This window comes from Thunnus albacares, chromosome 12, assembly GCF_914725855.1.
Source record: "Thunnus albacares chromosome 12, fThuAlb1.1, whole genome shotgun sequence".
NCBI lineage: Eukaryota > Metazoa > Chordata > Actinopteri > Scombriformes > Scombridae > Thunnus > Thunnus albacares.
In genome coordinates this window covers 26,301,863-26,326,458 of record NC_058117.1, presented here as the reverse complement: position 1 = coordinate 26,326,458, position 24,596 = coordinate 26,301,863, and the positions used below count along the sequence as shown (strand labels likewise).

Genomic DNA, 24,596 nt, shown 5'->3' with positions numbered 1-24,596 from the left:
TGTCTGCAATATTCACATCAATATCTTCTGATATGACTTAAAGTGAATATAAAAGCCTTGAGATACAGTACAGTGAATCCTTCCATGTATTTATTACCAACGTCGCACAAACAATAACAAGTAGAGAAAGCATGAATTGAATCAGGTTACTCTGGAAAACTTAACTGTCATCCCCAAGGCAATTTGTCTCAGCATATTACATATTTATATTGTGATATTAAAGTGAGGTTGATATTAAGCAGAACACTCCTGTGGTTTCTGGCTTTTGCAGAGTTGTTCTTGGTTGAGATTAACGCTCAGCTTTCACAAGACATAAAAAAAAATAAAAAAAAAATCAAACACAGGCAGCAGAATTACAGTAGGCGACACTACCCTGCAGATACAGTAGTCGAGTGACTCAGAGACAGACTGCTGTTCAGGAAGAAGGCAGTTACTGCAGCTGCATATGAGGCCGGTTGGTCTCAGTTTCTTAGCTGGCTAAAAAATCAAGAGAACAGCACAGTAGTAGACATTTGTGTGCCATGTGTCATTTCTCATCATATTCTGATTGGTATGTTTGTAGATGTGGGTCATAGCAGCTTAAATTTCTGACACTATCAGTATTTTGCTGCAGGTTGTCTTTGATTGCCAAAGCTCCCAGTTGGTCGTTGGTGGACATGTCTCACAGTGAGATCTAGGACCAGTGTCGTTTTGGAATCCAAAGATTTTACCAAACCAGAACAGCATGAGACCAGACACAGTCCAGAACCAGTATACTAACTAGTCATTCTGAAACACAGTCACCTGTTAAAACCACACAACCATATTAAAGTGATAACACGCGCTGCAGATGTGATGAAACCAGATGTATCATGACTTCATACCTCAGACTGCCAGTCCGCCATTCGTTTTAGGCTTCCAACTACAACATCTCTCACCAACAAAACATTCGGTACTCTCTCAAGTGGATAAATTTGAAAACTCAGGTCTTGCATAGACAGAGAAAACAGTACTTGTCAATATGATTTAGATATGATCAGCAGGTCATTGTCATGTGATCCATTTTTGCTGCTTTGCTCTCCTTTCTTTGTAAAACAGTATTTTTGTAAAGATCGGCTTCCCAGCTTTACCGTGCTTCACAAAAGCAGCTATGCTAGCGTGTTAACATCCCAGATACTTTGTCTATTTCTTCCGTCTGTACTGTCTTGTGTGTGCTGTAGACATGAAATGATGTGACACTATGTGGATGACATTTGTTGCCTGCATCCTTACTTACTTGTTGTTTCATAAAAATACCAAAAAAGTGCTGAAGAAAAAACATTCAACGTGCAAACAGTGTTTTCAGATGTTTTTGCATTAATGTGCACAGAGCCTCAGTCAGTCAGTCATTAAACAGTGAACTGCTTACACTTCAGGGTGCTTATCTACACTGTTTGGTGTAATGAGAGAGAGAGAGAGAGAGAGAGAGAAAAAGAGAGAGAGAGAGAGCGGAAAGAGGAGAGTGAGCAGATAAAAGGCTGACGCATGCCATGGCAGGCTACTATCTCTATTGCAGCAGTGGTCAGAGCTGGATGGTGTGTGAGTGAGAGAGAGAGAGAGAGAGAGAGGAGGGTTCGACCTCACACAGTAGGTGAGGGAGGAACAGAAAAAGGGAGAAGGGAGGCTGTCTGGTGGAGTTTGAGTATCTGGTTGCCCTGTAGGGAAAAGGATAAGAATCAGCCAGAGCGGCCGAGATTGCAGAGTAGACGAAGAGAAAGAGAAGAAGAGGATGAAATAAGAGCAGGGAAGGCATGAAGAGTAGTAATGGATAGAGAAGTTAAAGCAGTGTGCAAAATACAGAGGATCTCAGAGGGTTTTGGACCCTTTAATCAATACCTGAGACGCCCTGAAAACCTTAAAATCTAATTTTGGAGGAACCTCAAAAATTAAGCTAACTGTGGTTTACGTATTTATACTGTATATATTAATATTTTATGTAATATTTGATGATTCTGCATAAGCCCAGACTATGTTCAGTAACATCATGTTTTTGTTCTTTTCATCTAGTGCCAAAGTTTTTTGTTTCAGCGATATCTGCGCATGGAAACTACAGTATGGTTAAGGTTGGGGAAAGATTGTGGTGATTAAAAGGCAAACATTAAAGGATAGGGTTATAATCTTTCAAGTCTGTCCTAAAGCAATAATCAGGAGCCCAAACGGACATTGAAACATGTTTTTCTTGCTGTAATCATTCCACCAGTTCATATTGATCATTAAGAGATCCCTTCATACTGCACTTTTAATGTAAGTGATGGACAAACAATCTACAGCCCTCCTTCCATGCAGAAATGCATTTAAAAGTTTATTTGAAGCTAATATGAGGCTTATATGGATATAATTCCTTTACTTGGCTGGATAAATATACATCTGTCCATATAAGAAATTAAAGTCATTATTAATCCAAAGGAAAAATCAATGCAATCCTTCAACAGTCCTCGTATCACTTAACAAACAAATGTTAAAAATGAATAAGTAAATAAAACCACTACTCTCACTATTTTGCATACTGAGAAAGGGAATTTTAAAATGAATAGAGGGAGACTGTATGTAGAGAGAGGAGGTGAAAAGAAAGAGAGCAAAGGGGAAAAAAAAGGAGATGGAAAGAAGGGAGGAGAGAGAGAGAGAGTGCGGTATTTGAAGCAGGACGTCTGCGTTTCTCCCACAGTGAACACAGTTCAAAAGAAGAGAACAAAGACAACACGCACTCTGTCACAGGAGACGAGACACAGACTGAAAGACGTTAATCAGACCGCTCGAAGCACGGACACGCACATATGTACACATGCACATGCATGAAAACCATATGTGTTCACTGGAAAAGGCATACACGGTGTAGAGCCCACACACACACTCTCAGAGACATTAGCAATCACGCCCAATTATCCAAATCGCAGCTTTCTCGTACCTTGATGCTCACTGAGGCAGTTTATCTCCTAATTAATGTACATAATGATAAAGCTTTGACCTCAAGTGCTCTTAACAGCTAAACAAGCTGATTTCATGCTGTTAAATTATCAAAAAGTATTAATACCGTTATCACCAAAAGTCCTTTTCATATAAGGTGCTAGATATGTACAATTAATTAGCAGTTCATTTGGATTTATTGAACAACTCCTACTCAAAAAGTGTTTCTTTTAATTAATCTAAGATCCTACACAAGAGTCTCTTCCTGTTTTCACGAAAAACATAATCAGATCCAAATTTAAGCTCACACAAACCTGAGGAGGAGAATCTAACACACGTACAAAACGCCTGCAGATCGGTTATAGCAGTTTAATCAGCTGATGCTGCTTTAAGCTTTGAATCCAATCATTCATTCTCTACTTACAGCAAAACCTTCATCCCACTCAAAACACTGCAAATACATTTTCCCTACAAAGTTTAATTACATGCAGACCATCTGTGATTTTTTTTTTTTTTTTTACATACCCTACTTATGCTAATTCAAGTTCAGTTTTGCTTCATTTCCATAAAAACACATCACCAGACATGGACTGTATGGAAGAGTTTAACAAGATACAAGAGACTCTGTCGTTATTACTTTGGTCCTTGATGGGGAGTAAGAGTGCCAGCTCTCAACTTCAATCTTCAGAAAAATCGAGCAAATCGAGACACTTGAATTTCACAGGGTTGTTAATGAGAGAGTCTGGTATTCAACCTAATATATCTGTCTCTAAAGGATACACAATTCTCCTGCATGAATAAAGCGAAACCAAAAGGTCTTATTGAGTTTCTGATCTTATTACTATGCATAGATGCCTCCTGAATTAAGCAAAATTACACTCTTGTACATGTCTGCCTGTCTTTTGCCCTCTTCCTCATGCCCACTATGGGTCACAAATATAAATATACTCTATCTAATATATAGTTTCACGTTTCTTATATGGTAAATACATCCTGAAACAACTGGGTACTGTAATTTTTTAGTGCAAATTTTAAGGGCTATTTTAAGTGGTGGATTAATCCATGTTTCAAGCTGTAGCGAGTGTTTCTGGCAGCATGATGGTTTGTGTGGGACTGACTCAAAATAAACTACAGTGTGTGTTCGTGTTAATGAAGGAGCATGTCACCCAGTGCAACAGTGTGGCTCATTAATGTGTTCTGAATAACAATGGAGCTCTATGGCACAGAGGAATGAGATATATTAGGCAGGCAATACTAATGTTAATAGTAATTTATTGTTGGTTTTGGTCTTTTCTTGGGGTTTTTTGGGGTTTTTTTTGACAATACGAAAAATATAGAATATCAAAAGGCTTATTGATTGGCACTTTGAAGACCAAAAAGTCCCAGGAACTGAAAACAGGAACTAAATTAGGAAATAAGAAGAACAAGCCATGCAACAAGCCCTGATCTCTGTTCCTTCTATTTGTTTTTTTGTTTGTTTTTTTTCTTATGTTTCTGCTTCAGCACATGACTCTATTCTTCTACTTTTAGTTTGTAATTGCATTAAAACAGTCTGTAAAGAAAATGTTTGATCGGTCAGCAAGTTTTGGTACTGCAAACTCCACCCTGATAGTTCCTGGACTTTCAGAAAGTACTCCTCTCTCAGATGGGAGTTTTGGCGGGGCAGATACACTAAATTTAGACCCTTGTTCCTCCAGTTCAAAAGGGAAGTAAAGTTTCTGGGTTTTTAAAAAGATTTCTGAGCTCCTGGAAAAAATTTCTGCCTGCGTATAGAAAAAGGACACAAAAAGACTATAAAATAAGTTTGAACTGAGCCAAAACACACCTCACTGGGTGTATAGACGCACACTTTTACACACACACACACACACACTCAATACCACTGTGTATATACTGTATTCTATGTCTTATAATGTTTTAACTTTCTTTATCTATCTTTATTTCCCTACGTACCCTTCATCATCAACCTTTTCTTTCTATTTTATTTACTTACACATTGTCCCTTATCTTTCTATATATTCAGACATTACAACCGCGGCACCCCCCACCACGCCAGTCGCTTCTACATTTCCCATGACCACGTTTGGGGCGACCACCACCGCGCCAATCACCGTCCCCGGCACAACCATGACTACCGACTGCGATGAAGGACAACAGGACTGTGCCGACGAGACTGACGCACTTGAGGACTACAACACAGAGCTGGGTAAACCACCAAAACTTTCCTGTACTTTGCTCCCAACCCTTCTTCATCTCGCTTTCACTCCCCAAAGTTTCATAGTGTTTGTCAGGCGAAATAATGAAAAGTTAAATGTCAAGTAGAAAAAAACAACAAATTATGCATAAGAATAATTTATGTGAGTCAGCTTGCCTGTAGTGTTTTAAGAGGAGATTCAGAATAAAACACTTGTGAGTGCCTTTTTTCTTTTTCTTCCTGTAACTTAGTTGTGACAGAAGGAAAACATGTTGGATTTAAACCATGAAAAATTCTCCCTCATCTTCCCTCATATGGTTTAAGTTTTGACTGAATTGTGTCTTTTCCTGTTAGATTTATTTATTTTTTTTGCTCTTCTTTGTAAATGTAAAAAAAGATTTAACTGCTTTATCCACATTTAAAATTCTCCTTTATCTCCTTTACTGTCATACTTCATCAAATGCATCATCACTATTCCCTGAAATGTGAAAGCTTGAACGGAAAGATTTTCTCTGAAATACGTTTTCACTCAAAAACAAAAACTGAATCCTTTGTATTTGTAGAATTATTTTTGATTTTCTCTAAATTGATGTGCATCTGACAGGAGTTTGGTAATGATTTCAAGTAACGTGAGGTGTGTTGAGTATGTGTTGGCATCTGTGTGGGTGGGACCAACACACCTCTCTTTTGACCCCACTCTGACTGTACCGTCTGTCTATAGCAGGAGGCACCACAGCGGGCATTCCCATCATGGACTTACTACCAGGTGAGGATCTGCTTCCACCTTTGCAACCTCCTTTACTCGCTTATATTTTCATATGCTCTCGTGTCATCTGTTCCAATCATCTTTTCTCTGGTTTCTCATTTTTCATCTATCTTTCTTTTTTTTTTTATTTTCACATCTATTTTTTGTCACCTCTCATCTTGTTTTCGTATTTTCTTCTCGTCTCTTTTCAAATGGTTTCTTTTAAAAGTGAAGTCGAGCCGTTTCCCAGGCACATGTACAAATAAATGCACCACTGCAGGGTTGCCAGATCAGCGCATTAATTCAGCCAATAGTACCCATCATTCAGTGTCACCAACAGTACCGACTGCAGTCACAAAGAACAATGAAAGCCGACATCCATGGGAGTAAATGGCTTTTTCATCGCCCCAGTTCACAAATGAGACTCTGCATTTACTGCTTAGCCCTGACACGACTGGACTGCAGAGAGAGAGAGAGAGAGAGAGAGAGAGAGAGTTAGATGTTTTAGAAACAGGAGAGAAACACAGATGAAGAAAGATGGGAAAAAAGAAAGCGAAACAGGCAGTAAAAAGAGAGACAGAGAAGCAGAAATAAAGATAAATTTGCTCCTGGAGGCATTTGCAATATTGGTAATGTTGTGTCTGAGGGGTGGATGTTTGGGTGTAAAAAGTCCGTCTGATTTTTGACATTTGAGACTGAGGTTTGCATCCCGTCTCCTGCTAACGTCAGCGTTGGTTTGTGATCATGACTATGATCTTTCTCTAACCTTTAAGATCCCCTCCAGCCATGTTTTAGGACATAAAAAAACCCTCTTCATGTAACAATAATTTGTATCTGAAATGTTTTTCACAAAATTCTTGAAATTACATCTACTCCTTCTCCCTCATTGAAAAATCCAAAATCTGTGAATATGCAAATATTGTTAGAATTTAGATCAGAAAACATTAATACTCAGTTAATACCCACTTACTAGATTAGCATGAAGCTTTGAACCAAATACTTCTGCAGTGAATGGAGTTGTCATCTCATGTCATACAGCCGAACTGTCCCCACCCTCTTCATACATCGCATAGAAACCATGTATGTCTGTACAAAATTTTGTGCCGATCCATCAAGTAGAGAGATGTTTCACTGGATAAGCGAAAAACTTGACATGCGGGTGGTATATGAAAAGTTAGGGGGATCACCAACGTAATGGGATTCATCCCTCAGGGCCACAAATGTCTCTAAAAAGTTTCATGGCAATCCATCCCGTAATTGTTGAAATATTTCAGTCAGGACCAAAGACTGATATTGCCATCTACAGAACCGTGCCGCCAGCATGGCTGAAAAAAAAAATCAGTTGGTGAGCCTGCATTCACTGCAGCTTTCAAAGCCAAATGGAGTAGTTTGTTTTGGTCACCTAGCTGTTTTTCTGCTTGAACATCTTTGCACCCTGACACTGTTTATCATCCCTTGTGAATAGACCAAATTCAATACATTTGGAGTAGACTACCACCCCAAGAAGGGGAGGGATGAATAGGCAGAAAGGTAGAAAAATAGTAGCAGTGACAGAGAGACAAAGAAAGAAAGAAAGGGTGAGTTGGCAAGGGGAATGAATAGAGATGAGACAGAGAAAAGGGGAGGGTGAGAAGGATGAAGAGACAGGCGAAAGGAGAAAGAAGGAGGGAAGCAAAAAAAATAGAGACAAGGTAAAAGAACCGAGAGAGGTATAGTGAGAGCTGGAGAGAGAGAATAAAGGCCTCTTGGGTCTCAATTAGCTGAGCCAAAGCATCACATGAAGACAGCTTGGGGTTGGAGGGGGTTACCAGCTTCATGGTCATCTCTGCATCCTATTAGCCTCTCAGAAACAAAATGTCCAGTGTTCTGAGATTTCTGGATTCATTTGGATGCTGTGGTGAACCACTGCCGCCAGTCAAATGCTGGCACAGGGAGGAGAACAGGGCAGAAGATGTAGTTTTTTTTCTTCTGTTAGGGGTTTTTTTTTTTTTTATGGAGGGGGCCACATCCGCATGTTGGTGGCATCACGCCCTTCTCTGTGGAAGGTCTCTCCATTCCTTTCTGTCTCTCTCTCTCTCTTGATGTCCTGATCCCAAACATATGTACGAGTTGGCGCTGTTTTCTATCAGTGGTGACGTCTTAGTTCCTGTGTTTTAGTGAGGCTGTGGAGCAAAATGCCCTGCAGCACTGCACTGGGTGTACAATCACAACTGTCTCTCTGTTTTTCTCACCCCATTCCATCTGCACAAGGCTTTTGTTTGGTGCGACATGCTTTCCACAAGCTACACAATTTATACTGAGTGTACAATACAGCATGAACAGCTTTCTAATATTGATGTTACAAGACTCACAGTTCCTTCTTCAGGCTGTCTCCACTCCCCCATTCCAACTGAAGCAGATTAGTCTGTGAAAATAGTGGGTTAGTTATCATCTTTTTAAACCTTTTAAAACTCTATTAAGCTGGAATTATGCTCCTCTGCAAAAACATGTAAACAAGACGTTGGTAAATGGGTTACAGAGGCTCTCAGAGGAGCTGACACCCTCACCTCCCAAATCTCAACAAGCTGACTGGTTGATCTAATACCTGTCAGGAAGCAAGTTCAAAAAAAAGAAGAAAAAAATGTAATTATTTAACAAGTTGTATGTTCAAGTTTCTTTAAAAGAGGCATAAATGTCAAAGAAATACACCATGTATGTTGGCCCTATAGTAGCGTTCAGACCAATGTTAGTGCAGTGCAGTGGGGGTGCCAACATAGGGGGCTCCAGGAAAACAACACAGGATCATCCAGCAAAAAAGTTTAACCTGGTTCATATTTCACGGAAATGACAACGTCATCTGTCAAGGTGCAGAGTTGGCCAATCATCTACACGCAAGTGCACATTCCTGGTCGATGACTTTGTAACGTCAACGCTGTTTTTCTGCTGTTTACCTCGAGATCATTGTGACAAAAGACAAAATATTACATTTTGGTGTCTGATGAGCATTTAAACACATTAAACTGTAGCCCTAACTCAGCTTCCTGGATTGTATTTCATTGTCTCACCAGTATCTCTAACAACACCACCAACCTTGCTTTGTTTTAACGCAGGACTGTTTTCAGTCTGAATGCAACATACGTGTAGCCCATTGAAGCATGTAAAAAAAAGCTGTATGTAGTTGCTTTATCTTACGTGGAAATAAGAAACATATTTGACTGTATTTGCGGGTGGGAAGCCAGTGAGGGATCATGTTTTTAATGCTGCACTAGCTGTGCCGAAGAAGGCGGTAGGATCTTGTATGGAACATGACGATCTGCATGACAAAGCTCTTTGCCTTCAGGTGAAAAAAAGCCGCTAGTGACAATTAATCAATAACTGATTAATTGTTCCTGGCAATTTGTCAATTAAAAAGTTTTTGGTTCCAATTTCTTACGACTGTTGTTTTCTCTTTAATGCAGCGTTTGTGTGGTTTGCCTGTAACTTCGACTCCTCGTCGTTCTGCGGCTGGACCGGAGAGACCGATACGGGGGCTACGTGGCTCATCCAGATCAACGGGGCTCCTGCCGTCCACAGAGGACCAAACCTGGACCACACAGGTAACAGATGTGTGTTCACCTTCGTGTTCAAGAGTTTGTTTTGAACCAGCACCACTCAACAGATGCTTTGTAACAGCACTTTGTGGCTCTCAGTGTTACTATGCAGCTGTTGAAAGCCTGTCTAAACCTCTTTTGGTGGAAGTTGGAATATGTTTAGACAAAGCTTTGAATAACACACTGCAGGGAATTCAACAACCTTTCTGTTTTAAAAAATGAGGAAAAGATGCTTACGATGCAAAAAAAAAAAAAAAAAAAAAATTCCCATCAGACACTTTATTCCTGCTCTGAGGGACAATCCAGTGAGTTTGTGCAAGTTAAACAAGCCTGATCTGTGGTGTCACGCTCATGTAGACGCTGGAGCCGCTCAATTGGATATGCATTTTGAGACAGGCCAAAGACAAGAGCAGAAATTTCCATAAGTTGGTCCATATTGATGAGAACTTCCCCAGAAGAAATTGGTGACATTCATTCAGACTGAGCTGGTTACCAATGTAAATCTTTTTTTGACTGAAATACATCCTCGGATAATTAGATGCCCCTTCCTGACAAAAATAGGGTTTTATAGGAAGTTTCAAGTCAGAGTTCAAACTAAACTTCAATACTTTTTCCTGGCACTGATAAAGCAAGAACAACAGGAGCCAGCGTTGCAAAGACATGCAACAAAACAGAGCTCTACTCACAACTTACTGTGAATACTGTTGCTGTATATTCAGCACTGAATAGAACAGAACACACTTTGCAGAAAATATTTTTGAAATGAATGGATGGCCTTCAAACATTTGACTTTTTAAAAAGAAAAAAAGTAGCGCTCGCATTCATCAGTATGCTTCAGCTCTCTGGCCTTCTCTACATTCATACATCCTGTGATGAATGTTTTCATAGAGACGGCAGCAGCAGCTCTAAAATGAATGATTTCATGACTTAACCAGATCACAAGTTAAAAAAAATGTTCACGCAAAAATGTTCACGCAAAACCTTGTAAGGTCCTTGTAAGGTCCTTGAATTTGATGTTTAAGTGTGTGTGGGAAGAGGGAAGATGGTGAAACACTTCAAAGTGCATATATCACTATAGGTTTTAATATTAAGTATTCAATTGAATATAATAAAAGGAATGTATAATGAACCCCTGAGAGTTTTGAGAACCATTCATTGTCATAATAGAGCCTGATATAAAGCAGAATAAGGCTTGTGTTCATTGAGAATCCACAGAAAATTGGATTGCTGAGTGTCTATTTACCTCTCTCTAAGTCCTATTTTGAAAATATAGTAAAATAGGATTTCAAAGAGGTAAAATATCTGAAATGATGTGTTTACATACCATCAGGAGCCCTTTATCCCGCTACACAGTCACTTCTTACCTTGTCTTATGCTGTCCTCTGCAGGAAGACCAGGGAACTTCATCTACATGCAACTGAGTGACACAGACACACCAAGTAAAACCGGTGAAGGCGAGGACCAAGAGGAGAAAGTGGCGAGATTGGCCAGCCCGCTTGTCACAGAGCCGGACGCTGACCTGTGCATGTCCTTCTGGTATCACATGTTCGGCGAACACGCCGGAGCGCTTCACATCAAGCAGAGGAAGGAGGTGGTGGAAGGGGAGCAGATCCTGTGGACGGTCAGCGGTCATCAGGGCAGCCGGTGGAGGGAGGGACGAGTGTTACTGCCGCGCTCGAGTATCCCCTATCAGGTAATACAGAGTCCTGGCAATAACACTCTAAAAAAGGGCTTATCACGTAACTGCAGCACTGTGGCTTTGAATCTATTCTGTGACAAATATAATAGCGGTGAAATAATGTTTTTAAAGCAGTTCCTTTCATTTTGGTTGCGAACTTATATTGCTAAAAGTAATTTGCTGCTTACGACAATTGAGGTAACCAGCATCTGTAAAAACCCCTACATGCATAAAAGAAAAAGAAAAACCAGGAAATCATAATGTCTGTTTCCTCAGGCTGCTCCAAGTTTCCTCCCATAGTCTAAAATCATGCAGGTTAGATGGAACTGGAAAACCAGAAATTCATATTTGCTTTGTAATACACCGGTGACCTGCCTTGGGTGTTCCTTTCCTCTTGCACAATGCATGCTTGGATATTCTCCAGCCTGCTTTACCCTGAACAGATTAGCTTGTGTAGAAAACTGATGAATGGATATAAATCCTCACCTATTTTTTTATCAGGTCATGTCCGATGCAAGTTTAGCTTCACTTCCCATAGCTTAGTTTTCCCTCCCAGTTGAAACAAAAAAGTATGAATAATGTTTTCAGGTAAAGAAGCAGAGTTGTGCATATCAATAATAAACAATAAAACAGGGGTTCCCAACCTTTTTTGGCCTACTATGTCTACTCATAACCATCTCCACAGTTCCTGTATGTCTGTACATCGTGAGCAGTTCAGACAAAAAGTATTTTCTTGCATTGTCTCATTTTAATACATTTTTGAAGCCTGAAGAGGTAAGCTAGTAGCTAGTAAGCTACTAGTAAGCTAGTAGACGAAATGTATTTTCATGGTAACCCTTCAGGCTGGGAACCACTGATGTAAAAGTGGGTTTATTATTGTAATTTAAAGAAAATATGCCTTTAAATTACAGTTTTGGTTGGCTGGTTGATTCTATTCTATTTATCTTAAAACAGAAACCACATCATTGAGTACCAATGACTTTAAGATGACTTAATTGAGCTATGAATAATTATAAAGCTCCGATTTAAATGAATTCATTTGACTGACTGTGTGTTTTTTATTTGCAGGTGGTGGTGGAAGGTGTTGCAGACAGACGTAGCACAGGCCACATAGCTGTGGACAACATCCAGATCATCGATGGAATCAACATTGAAGAGTGCAAGGGTGAGTAATATATGGTCAGATGTCATTTAGGACAATTATTTTTACAGTTGTTTCAAAGACAATCCACTAATATGCTGGCAAACAAATAAAATGTCAGGGTTCATTGTTCTATATGTTAATGTTCTATAATGTTCTTTGCTATGTTAAACTTTCCTTACTTTTTCTGTTAAGTTCAGTTCTGTGCTGTTTAGTCACTGTCACTAATGAAAGGTGTTTTTCCTTCCTCCAGATCCAGAAGCTTCTACATCTCCGCCCACTGAGATCTTCATCCTACGTACGTGTCTTGCTGATTCCCGTTTTGTAATGATAGTGTCAATATTTGAATTTTGATAGAACATTATCAGTATCAGCAGCCACTTGAGCAACAACATTCAACATTTTTTTTTTATCTTCCTTTACACAATGAAAGTGGTGTGTGTTGCAAAAACTAAACATTTTTTTCTTATTACAACACATATAATTAACACCAGGGTACAACTCAAAGGGTCACACTTGTAATAGCTTTCTACTGGCTTATTTCTCTCTCGCAAACTATGCAAAAGTTGACCTGTCTACTTCACACATATTTCTGTTTTCATTCTGAACAGCTTAGGAAAATGTGTGTGTTACTCATCTGATACAACATGACAACCTGCTCAGAACCAATTAAGAAAGATTTAACTACATTCTCTCTTCCCAGCTGATGAAAATGCATCTAGTGGCATCTTTTTTTTTTTTGCACATTGAAGCAAATGCAAATTTAACATTAGTGCTGGTCATATTTGCCAATACAATAAGTTTTACCATTGATTTTCTTCCTCTCAGTCAACCACTGGTTTCCATTTGTTTAACTGTTCATTTCAGCTGGTACAGGCTTGAAACATATATTCATCTTTCTGTAAAAGTTATATCATCATTCATGGGAAGGCAGGATGAGGGTGTGTGTTGAAAACTTCAAGGAAGATCTGACATTCATGATTTAAGAGTCTGCTGCCAAAATGAAATGAAAAATATTCACATCCAGCAGACAAACAACATGTCAACGAGGGATCAGCTGAATTTGGTCATTTTTCATGAAGCCTGTCCTTTCGTAGTTAATGGTCCAGAACATGCAACATCACCAGAATGATCTTTCAAGCCTGCAATTAAAATTTGTCATGTTTCTCCCCCTCTTGCAGCGATGGACTCCCTCTCACAGGAGACTAGCGAGCTCGGGGGTCCAGGCAACATGCTGAAGACCCTGGACCCCATCCTCATCACCATCATCGCCATGTCCGCGCTGGGCGTCTTCCTGGGCGCCATCTGCGGCGTCGTGCTCTACTGCGCTTGCTCACAGGGCAGCATGACGGACAGGAACTTATCTGCCCTGGAAAACTATAACTTTGAGCTGGTGGACGGCGTGAAGCTAAAGAAGGACAAGATGAACGGACAGACTAACTACTCAGAGGCGTGAGGGGCAAAGAGGGACGGAGCTGCGATGCTCCGCTTAAGGACATGAGATGCAGTCAATCAAGCGGGAGGAAACATGGGGCTGAAGCCACCAATGGGACAGCAGAGTGGGCTGACAGTGAGCCGATGTAATTTTTTTCTCAGGAGCGGCAGTGGAAAGGACTGACCTGCAGGGGGCACTGTGTATAAAGAATCTGTACAGCAAAAAAAAAAAAAAAGAAGAAAACTAAGGATTCTATTTGTTTTTTGGCGTGCTTTGTTGATTTCATGTAATCACATGCTGGTGTTGAGACCAATTCAGATGAAAGTATTTGTTTGTGTACTTTTATGGAAAGCTAAGTTTTTTTGTTTTGTTCTGTTCTTGTTGTTTTTTCTTGTCTTTTTCTCCAGATGTCATTGTTTCACACAGAGAGAGAGCAGAGATTGTGAAATTTGCTGTTCTGATATCTGGCTCTTTAACTTGGCCATGATAGTGTGTGTGTGTGTCCGTGTGTGTGAGTGTACATGTGTCACATTCATATACATCTGCATTTAAGGTGTGTGTGTGTGTGTGTGTGTTTGTGTGTTTGTGTGTGTGTGTGTGTGTGTGTGTGAAGCGGGCACCGTCCCGTCAACCTGTGTCTAGTTCCGACAGTGCCTTTTTTTTCCTCCAATTTTTCTGTTGCCTTGTTTTTTCGGCTGGTTGTTTTTCTCATCGGCTGGCGTTTCATCCAGGGCTCCTACATAAAACCTGGAAACGTCCAGAAAATGAATTTCAAGCTTTCTGATTAGTGATTATATTTTGGATTTGCAGTATAAATGTATGACTTTACATTTTAGTGACATAGTCTTCTGTCAAATATCAAATTTGTCTGGAAAGCTTTGGAAAAAAATTAAGGAATCTCAAAATGTAAAATGTTGTAGGAGCCCTGCAAGTCTTGTTTTCATGGCACATGACACATCCAACATATTGTACATAGGTTTTAATATATTTGAGCGCCCTTTTCTATAGAAAAAGACACCAGTGCCGCAGTATCCTTTCTATGTTGGAATCAAGCTCACCCTAATCCTAAAATTCAGAAAGTGTACAGAAAATATTTTAACAGACGGAGGCACAAACTTGTCATTTGTGTTTCTTTTGCAAATGTGATCTGGTTGCCATTTTGTGAATCTTGTTGTCGTTTGGTTTCTGTTTGTGTTCTGGGAAAAAGGATGGTTTTTGTGTCGATGGAGACGGCTTTGAGATTACGGAGAAACGCCTCGTGGGAAGTGATGTTTTTCGTACAGGGTAAAACGGACAGCCTCAGCACCCGCTAAGATGAAGATGCTGACAGCATGTCACGGATGGATCCGTCTGGCACAGAAAATGACTGCTAAACCTTTAACCTAAAGTGTGGCCGGCGGGTTCAAGAGAGCCAAGACCTCAAGTATCTCTTTTCTGATCCATCAGCCGGTGGAGTGTGCGAGATCCTGAATGTTAATGCTGACTGTCTTGGCTGAAAACCAAGAATTACTGTTTGCCGTGACAATGCTGTACTTTCTGGCAGTGTATTTGTAATGTTGACTATCAGAAGAAAAATCTTTGAAGGATCTTTAAAGGAGTAAGATGATGTTTAGCGAATTAAGACTCAGAACTGCAGCAACGCTAATTAAACACACATATTTCACTGTCCTCCTCCCTTGAGCTAAATTGGCTTGTAATTAACACACACATTTGAAGTTTCAAAGACAAGTTCACTAGTGAATCAGAGGAGAGCAAAGATCCAACAGACATGCGAAGTAAAACCTAATATAGGGTTCATTATTCTCACTTTTATTTAAAAAGAATCTGGGTGTCAGTGTGTTCATTTTGATTACTAAGACTGGGTGAAAATTGGATTTTTAGTAAATCAATAACACAAAAATCTGAGTGAAAATTGGATTTAGAAAATGTTATTTGCAGTACCAGCACTCTGAGTTTTTTTTTTTTTTTCTGTGCAATTCCGCCACATAATCAGCACCTCATTTGCATTGTATCCCCATTTTACTCATTACTCTGTATTTGCAGTAGCATTTTCTAGCTTATCAGCTTTGCAAACTGGCCTTATTTGTAAACCATTGTGATCAGGAAACTCAACAACTTTGGGATCTATGAGGATCAGTTTTAAAATGATCGGCTCCTCTTAAAGAAAAACTGAAAATGTTGAGCCTCGTGCTAATAATACTGCTTTGTTGTGTTTTATCTTTTGTAGCTAAATGTGTTGTGATACTGGTCGCTTGTTCATAGCACTGTTTAAAAAAAAAAGAAAAAAGAAAAGTCAGTTTAGGTGGGAGGATTGAGTCTTGGGAAGCCAGAAATCTCACCGGTCACTAACTCATCAATATCAATTAACAATCTATCATCTCCGACAGATGTTTTATGTTCAGTCTGTGACATTAAACAGGGCGATTCCTACGTTATGGTTTTTCAAATTTACAGATTATTCATTTACAAAGATTAAAAAGCCATTAAAACAGGTACAGCATGATTGATGATGATTATTATGTTTGTCTTAGTGTCTGTACACTGCACTGTGGAATTTAAATCTGCCATTTTTTTATGTAGCATTACGTGGCATCTCGTGAGTTCAAAATGTGAAGAGAAAGCGTCGAGACAGCGGTCGATTTAGCGTCAATTCTCTGTTTTGTCTTTTAAGGTGAGACGTTTAGAGAAATTGTAAAGAAAATCCACAACTGAGCAAACGTTTCTTATCAAATGAAGGTGCTCTGACTGTTGAGAAGTTCACTATTAGCATCTTTGTTTTCTCAGTAACATATCAACTGCATTCGTTTACAGTTAAAGAACCAGACAAGACAATGGCTCATCAAAATGTAACTTCAGTCCGACTTTACAGACAAGAATGTGTGTTTCTGACGTTTCAGCAGACGTTGATAAAGCTCCTTCCCCTTTAAACAAGAAAGGATGCTGCAGCACTAGACGTGAAAACAATGTTGCACTGAAATATTTAAAAAATCTATGTGTTTATGATGTTGATTTATGAAAAGAGAGAGAAGGAAGGAAGGAGAGGACAGTGTTATTGTTGATTCTTTTTAACACAGTTTCAGATGACAATGTTATAATTCTGAAATGTACAATTTACAGAGATGTTTTTCATTCTTGAAAAAGCTTATATGCGTCTCTTTGAAACGTAACAATTTTATTTACTTGGTATAATATCACCTTGTGTTTTTGTACTGTCACTGATGTACGTGCCATTGTTTTATTTGTTTTGTTTTTTCTTTGTATGACAAGATTTGTTTTTGTTTTTTTTATTTTCAATACTGCTTCTGTAATTTTGCTGTCTCAGATCCAGAAAAAAAAAACAAGAAATGAAATATGGAAGTAAAAAAATGGAAAAGCAGTGAGGCCTTAAGTGACTAAAAGTATTGTTTGTACTTTGACTTTCTGGTCAGCAACCATCATCCGTCTCTGTTGTCTCAGACTGATCATTGACTATTACATTCCAAAGAATTGGATCAAATAAATGTTTTAATTAAAAACTGCTCTTGTGTTTGTTTTCTTTTTCTTTTAGACAGAATGGCTTTTAAAGGGTTGATTCATCCAAATTACAAAAAAAACAACCATTGTCTTGCTTATCTCTAGCGCAGATAGCTTTGGTCTGATTTGCCCAGGTTTTCCTTGGAACTACTTTGTACAGATCAGGGCCGCAACTAACGATTGTTTTCATTATCAGTTAATTGTTTTGTCTATAAAATGACAGAAAATTACGGAAAAATGGCTGTAATGATTTCTTACAGCCCAAGGCGACGTCTTCAAATATCTTGTTTTGTCTGATCAACAGTCAAACAGCCAAAGATATTCAGTTTATTATCATGTATGACACAAAAAAAAGTCTAAAATCCTCACATTTGAGAGGCTACAACCAGCAAATTTCTGTCATTTTTCCTTTAAAAATTACTTAAACAATTAATTGATTATGAAGCTACAGCCAAGAAACACTTAGCTCAGCTTAGCTTAGTGGAGAAACAGATGACTAGACTGTCCAAATATTAATCTTGTTTGTTAAATCCATTCAATAAACCAACATGAAGTTGTGGTTTTACAGGCAAGTTTATGTGCTGAATTATTTCTTGGTGAATTTTGCTTTAATCTTTCTTATTCATTACTAAGCTACTGCATATTCACCATGACACTAAAACTATGAGATTAAAAATAGTTAAACTTCTAAATAAAGTTAAAGATGGATTTACTTTCATATGACATGCATGGAAATTACATTCCTGGCATGTGTCGTATCATGCTTTGACCACAGAGTGGCTCTATTGTCCCTCGAAACATTTACACATAGCTGCAGTATGTGCCTGAGACTAAAACTAAATGCATTACTTTTCTCATAAAACTGTCCGCCTCAGCTCTGTGAATATGTTTTATGAGATACATTAGATGGTTTCGCCCCCGCTCAGCTCAGCTCAGTCTGATCTCATGTGAAAATTAGTTTTGCGGCTGTGGTTTAGATGAGGTTTCATACCCACATTGGCGCCACAGTACCACCTCCCCATATCCTGGTAGTTTCAGTTTCGCTTGTTTACCTTCTCATGGTTGCAAAGGATTGTGCAGTTATGCTTTAGGCGGCAGTGACTTATTGTTAGTGCAGCAGGCATGTTTCTCAATCTGACTCCACAACTTCATGAGAGAATGCTGTAAAGTGTGAGAGGCTAATACTTGTGGTTTTGATCATTTAGATCATGAGATATGTGGCCTTATGTGGCCTTAACTGCAAACACAACATTGTAAATGCACGCTAAACATAGAAAACAATATGGTTTCTCCAACCAATCACCTCTGCTGCCCCTGGACTCTTCACAACACCAGCTATTAATTGAATATATCAGGGCTTTTTCTCATTATGCATAATCAGTTTTAAATTTTGAGAAACACTAACACTAATTACTCCAGTGGCAACAAGGCTGGATTATCAACTGGTTGGTTTGACACTCTACTTTAAGTTCCCCTATTTAGCATTTAGAAGCAGTACATTAACAGTTAATACATTGTTGTAACGCACTATCATGTAGTTTTAAGCAGATATAACTGTTTATTAATGTCTTTGTCAACAAATAACCCCTCTGGACATCCATAATTGGAGGCTGGTGTATAAACAGATAATCAATGACAGTTATAATGATATAAAATATGTCATTATAGGAGACGATTATAATTGTTGACATATACTGTACATATAAAATGCACTTTAAAATGTATTTAAATATATAAAACAATTTTTAAATGTGCATTTACTGCTTAGAGATGCTAAATAAAAGTGTTAATCGCAAATTTGTACCACTAAAGTAAACTATCAACAGACAAGATGGGTCACACACAGTCTTGTAGAGGGTTTCTGTGCTAAAACTAACTTTCATGGTAAATATTCCTAAATAAGCTTATAACTAAAACATAACATAACATACGATTGGAGATAAATTAGATGACAGACAAGCACTATAGCCATCAGTTCAAGTCCAGACTGATTCAGAATACCTTTAAAGAGAAAAGCAGCAAATACTTTCCCCCACCTCACCATGTCCTTATGATGTGTGCTTGGGCCAAACAACAATTTTCAATGGGTTGTGGGTGCGTTTGGGTTTTTCCCAGATATAAATGTGTGTGAAAGCGATATCGAAAAAGAGCACAAAGGCAGTAGCAAAACTCTCTCTGGATGGATTATCAGAAGTATGTGGCTGGATGAGTGTGTGGTGAAGTAAAGATGTGAAACGGGAATGGCAACTTCATGTGTCATTTGGCCAGCTGAAGGCATCAGCTGTTACATTCTCATCATGATTAGAGAAGCTGAATGTGGGAAGCTGAGTGTGAACTCTTAGTTCCCTCACTGCTTCACTGTAAAACAGAGAAGTGACGTTTTATGTATATATACATATATTAAACATCACTTCTCTGTGACTTATATAGGCCTATATATAAACATAAAATGTCACTTCTCTGTTTTACAGTAAAGCAGTGAGGTTTCAGAAACATTTAAAAACACCAGAAGTTATGACATGTGAAATGAAGAGGAAATATTTAAGATTCTGCGCTATTTCTAGGTCAGCAATCTAATTTCAGCAAATTTGTGGCATTAAAGATTGAAGATGACATTAGGTGGATTTGATCTGCTCATCAGAGGCTTGTTTAAGTAATTCAACTTGCAACCAGTGATCACCTGTTATAAATATGGCTTTGACTTGAGTTTCCAGAAGATCATTGCTTACTGTAAGCCCCTTTCACACATGCATCCCTGAAATGTTCAGGAACATTTCCTGCATGGAGTCATGTGTGAACGGGATCAGGAATGGATGGGCGGGGCTTGGTTTTGGCCTTTCTGTTTTCAACATGGCGGCCGCGTGATAAAGTTTCTCATATTACGGCTAAACAGTACAGTGAAAACATTTGAGGCGAGAAATATGCAATGTAGTAATATAATCTTGATTCTTATGTTTAGGTTTATTGCGGCTGGCATCCATAAGTGTTGCATTACCACCATCTGCTGGACTATTCCTCGCCCCAGCTATTCCGGCATTGCCATGGCATGTGTGAAAAGGCGCAATACGGAAATGTTCCTGAATGTAGCTGCATGTGTGAATAGTGACAATCACTTACAGTGCCTGAAAGGTTATGCCAGTAATTTACTGGGAACTATGTGCAAAAAAGACTTAAGTAACATTGGGATAATAGGAAACATGGCATCAGATGAGTAACTTTATTTTAATACTTTAACTACATGTTGCTGCTAATATTTATGCACTTTTACTTAAGTAGGGTTTTCCATGCTGTACTTTTATAAAGACTCTGAATATTATTTTCACCTGTGTGTGTAGGCGTGTAGGTGTGTAGGTGTGTGTTTGGGTGCGAATAAGGACTGTTCACCACATCCTAGGTTAGGGCAGGTTCACAGCTCTCCGGTGTGTTTGTTCCTTTGCCCTGTTCGTGCCGCACACTTCCTGTGTAGGCGGGGACTAACTTAGAAGAAGAGGAGGTTTGTGGGAGTAAGGCATAAAAAAACCACTTACCAGCAGCACCAAAGCCGCAGCTGTAACGTGTTCGGGCGAGCCGGGGACTCCTCGTCCCTTATCTGATTTGTAATAAAGCCTCTGTTAATAAAGTTTAAAGTCAAAGATAGCCCAAGCCGCGTTTTAATCGGAAACGTTACGTGGGTGGCACGCTGAAGCCGTGCGGTTTATTAGCTAAAACAAAGCGGACCCTCAGACCAGTCTTAGCTAGCAGTCTTCGCCTCAGTAACGGTCTTAGTTCGTTAAAAGAGGACACTTTTCGGAGGCAAATGTCAGTCTGAATCAACGGAACAACATTAAATCATCAGTATAAGGTGAGTGTTGTTGTTTTTTTAACATACATTTGTCACGTTTAACCAGTCTGCCATGTTTAGGGCGACTGAATACACAATGTAAACGACAAAAGGGGAGAAGGAAGGAATGCTTGTCTTCAGGGGAAAAACTTTGGGTGTGGATTAACGTTAACTAACGGTCGCAAGACAGTTTCATTTGTTGTACTCATAGAGCGTATTGTGCGGTTTTCTAGAAACTTGACATGTGAAAATGTTGGTTTATTTTCAGTCTAAACCTCAAGTCTGTCTCTCAATATATTTTAATTTGGGCTTTGTACAGAAAGTAGGCCACTGAGCCGCTTCATGACCAAAGAGGGCAGTAGGGGTAGTTAAAATTGTGTGATTCATTACTGGTAAAACAGTTAGTCATCATGTTGACCCTCAGTCTGAAGGCAAAACTAATGAGGAGACTTTTACAGACCTTACTTGTTAAAAACTTGGGGGACATATATAATATTTAAACAGACTCACATCTTTCTGTGGCTTTCAATAGTGATTTTTCTTCCTAACAGTGCTTTTGTCATCTACTTTAGCATAAATAGTATATTCCTGTTGTCCTACATCCCTAAATGACACATTTACAGACATACTAGTCAGTAATTAATGCTGCAGGATTTATTTGGAATATCTTTTAACATATAAGTGTCTAGCTGCTTCATTTTCTGAAGTTTTACTGTCATATGTTTCTCTTTCAAGATAATTTCTGTATTTTCCTTTTAGTGAAAAGCTTTTAAATTGTGGAGACATGTTGAATAGTGCATCAACTTAACAAGACAGGAAAATGAGCACTTTGTTGGTGTCCACAGGGTTGCTTTTTTAAACTCTGAATTGGTTAAAATAATGAGTAATGGTTTCAAAATTGGTTTGGATTTCTTTCTCTCCCTTCCTGGAAAGTGAAGATTGTATTTCCAAGCATTTGGATCCATTTGTCCAACCAGACTTTTGTCAAAAAGTCTTAGCAGCTGTCTTTAACATTAGCGGTTGTAATTGTAGTACATTCAATTTATAACATAATACTTTTTTACTAAAACAAACAAGAAGAACAAAACCAAATTACATCCGTTTGTAAACCAAAACATTCAAGCACAGTTCGACTTGTAAAGAATATCCCACAGCTGGACCCCAGACCGGTCGAACTCTGTTACGTGCCACATAAACTGTGGTTGAGGATACAGAAAGACTAAGACGCCTTTAGAGCAGCAAGGCCAGATTGGTTAACCAGAATCTACAGTCTCTTGTTCAGCCGTGCTCACGTTGATTCACGACTGTTGACTGTGCAGTATGTATGTTAGACAAGATTGGTCTTGCCTGCCTCATTCACTTCCAGTAAAGGAATTATAGCCTGAGGGGTTGTTTTTTTTTTTTTCTTTTCCCCCTTCTCCATAGTGAATCTCAGGCAGAAGCTTGAGTTAAAGTAGTAATATGTGCTCACCAACTTCTTGCTGCAAGACCTACTTTAGTGACATGGGAATAAAATGCCTTGACTTAATTACTAGCCTGGTTTGGCTTATAGACAGCATCGTAATGACATAGCAACGGTGCCGTATCGAGGTGTGAACACATATGTCTTTGATCTCGTACAGAGTGTACAGATCACATGGATGCAGATAATATATACCAGGCTTGGTAATTGTAGACATGAGAGGAGAACACGTCTGAGGGACTGGAGCTGGCTCCCCTGTAGATCACTGAGTCACTTCCCTTAGTTACATTGTTGTGACATATAAACACAGTGAGCAGTGCTCGGGTAGGAGTCAGGAGTGTCCAGGGCGGTAGGAAGGGTCATTCGGCATTACTCAACACCAAGTCTTTAACCTTACTTGTCAGATATGAGTCATGGATGACGGGCCGTTCAGCGACTGCCAGACAGGGATTATGTTCGAAGATATATGATCCTGAGTCAATCATTGTCCCTGTGTGTCTCCATCCCTTATATCAAAGCGGGACGTTGTAATAATAAAATGTGGGAAGTTCCTCGCAGCAGGATAGTGTGGAACTACTTGAGAAGAAGTGGCAGGAAGCATGAGATGCATGAAAACACACAGATTTAGGAACAGAATGTAGCCGGTGTTGGGTTTTGCTCTTCAGGAAAGGTCCTATTTACAAATGAGTTCAGTTGTTAGGAATGAAGAATCAGGCTGTGAAATTTTCATGAAAATGTCTAGGACTGCAACAAACAACTATTTTTGTTCCTGATTATTCTGTTGATTATTTTCGATATTAATTGATAAATTGTTTGGTTCATAAAATGTCAGAAAATAGTAAAAAAATCACTGTTTCCCAAAGCCCAAGGTGACGTCATCAAATGTGTTTTTTCCTGACCAACAGTCCACAATCCAAAGAAATTTATTTTACTATATAGAGGACTAAATAAACCAGAAAATATTCACATTTGAGAAGCTGGAATTTGGACATTTTTTATAATAATTTCTTTTTTTTTTTTCTTAAGGATATGGCTGTAAGGCAAACGCCACTATATATGTGCCATAATGCTGTTCTGTTTACAGAACTTCACCAACTTCCTGTGCTGCATATCACAACCTCTTGACTTGGTACTGAAGCTGTTTGAAATATTTACATTGTCTGGGTCAGAGTCTGATCAATATGACGAGTATGAATATACATCTGATGCACGAGATGTGCATTCCTGCGCGTGTGCAGTGGCGTCTGCCTCACCCAGAACAACCGTCCAGAGACTGAAAACGTGATCGCTGTTATTAGTCTTTGGAGCCGTTTCTAAACAAACTAATGTGCCCAAACTTTCCGCAATGATGTCATCCAGTACCGCAGTGGCTCCCTGACATGTTTTTAATAGTTTGTGGAGAACAACAGTGGTCCACAGTACAGTGGAATAAGATATATCCAGCTTTGGACACACACACAATACTTGTAAGTAGGATCAGTTCATTGTTGGTTTGGATCTGCACATGTAATAAAATATAGAAAGTCACCAGCCATATCCCCGAAGAGAGACCAGAGTACAAGAAAACATGCATGAAAATGACAAAAAAGATGGAAAACAAGAGATTTATGAATCAGAATATCAAAATAAATGACTTAAAATCTGTTTTTGATTCAGTTACATAGAAAAGACACGGTAAAATAAATAATTTAAAACAACCAAAGTGAGCAGGAGATCTAATTCCAAAGCCCTTTGTCATTTATAGGGTGCATACTGATGAAATCCAGCTTCAGTGAGTTCTGACTTAATGCAAACAAACCAGTCTTACAGTTTTAGAAAGCAAGCAGAGGGGAAGGTCTCATTTTCAGGGCCAAGACTGTCATCAAACTCAGTCAACATCTAACTGACCGAGTGAACTCTGGGTTCAAGTTAGCGAGAAATGGAAATTTCAGTTAGGTACTTTTTCCACAGTATGGTATGGCGCTCGTTAAGATGGAATGCGTTATCTCATCTCTCCGACGAGGGTGGGGAGTTTGAGATCCTCTCCTTATGACAGATAAACCCCTAACAGGGCCAGTTTCCTCTGCAAGGGTAAAAAAAATATTACAGCAGTCATGATTTAACTCTTATCGGAATCA

General features: G+C 39.1%; 2 protein-coding genes across 4 annotated transcripts in view; both read left to right on the top strand.

Annotated features, from left to right (window-relative positions):
* The window catches only part of LOC122993658 (neuropilin-1a-like), an 87,469-nt gene extending 70,267 nt beyond the window's left edge, over positions 1-17,202 (top strand). The window contains exons 12-18 of one of the 2 annotated variants that reach the window (XM_044368005.1): positions 4,946-5,128; positions 5,841-5,882; positions 9,299-9,436; positions 10,819-11,123; positions 12,177-12,273; positions 12,503-12,547; positions 13,431-17,202. In XM_044368005.1, coding sequence (XP_044223940.1) covers positions 4,946-5,128; positions 5,841-5,882; positions 9,299-9,436; positions 10,819-11,123; positions 12,177-12,273; positions 12,503-12,547; positions 13,431-13,705 — 1,085 coding nt within the window. In that variant the 3' untranslated portion in view covers positions 13,706-17,202. Of the gene's footprint in view, positions 1-4,945; positions 5,129-5,837; positions 5,883-9,298; positions 9,437-10,818; positions 11,124-12,176; positions 12,274-12,502; positions 12,548-13,430 lie in introns of both variants that reach the window. The other variant, XM_044368004.1, reaches the window with a different exon arrangement.
* Positions 17,203-20,123: 2,921 nt separating this feature from the next.
* LOC122993563 (integrin beta-1-like) overlaps positions 20,124-24,596 on the top strand; it is a 31,451-nt gene continuing 26,978 nt past the window's right edge. Inside the window, exon 1 of one of the 2 annotated variants that reach the window (XM_044367845.1) lies at positions 20,124-21,038. The gene's annotated coding sequence lies outside the window, so the exon portion shown is untranslated. The remainder of the gene's footprint in view (positions 21,039-24,596) is intronic. The other variant, XM_044367846.1, reaches the window with a different exon arrangement.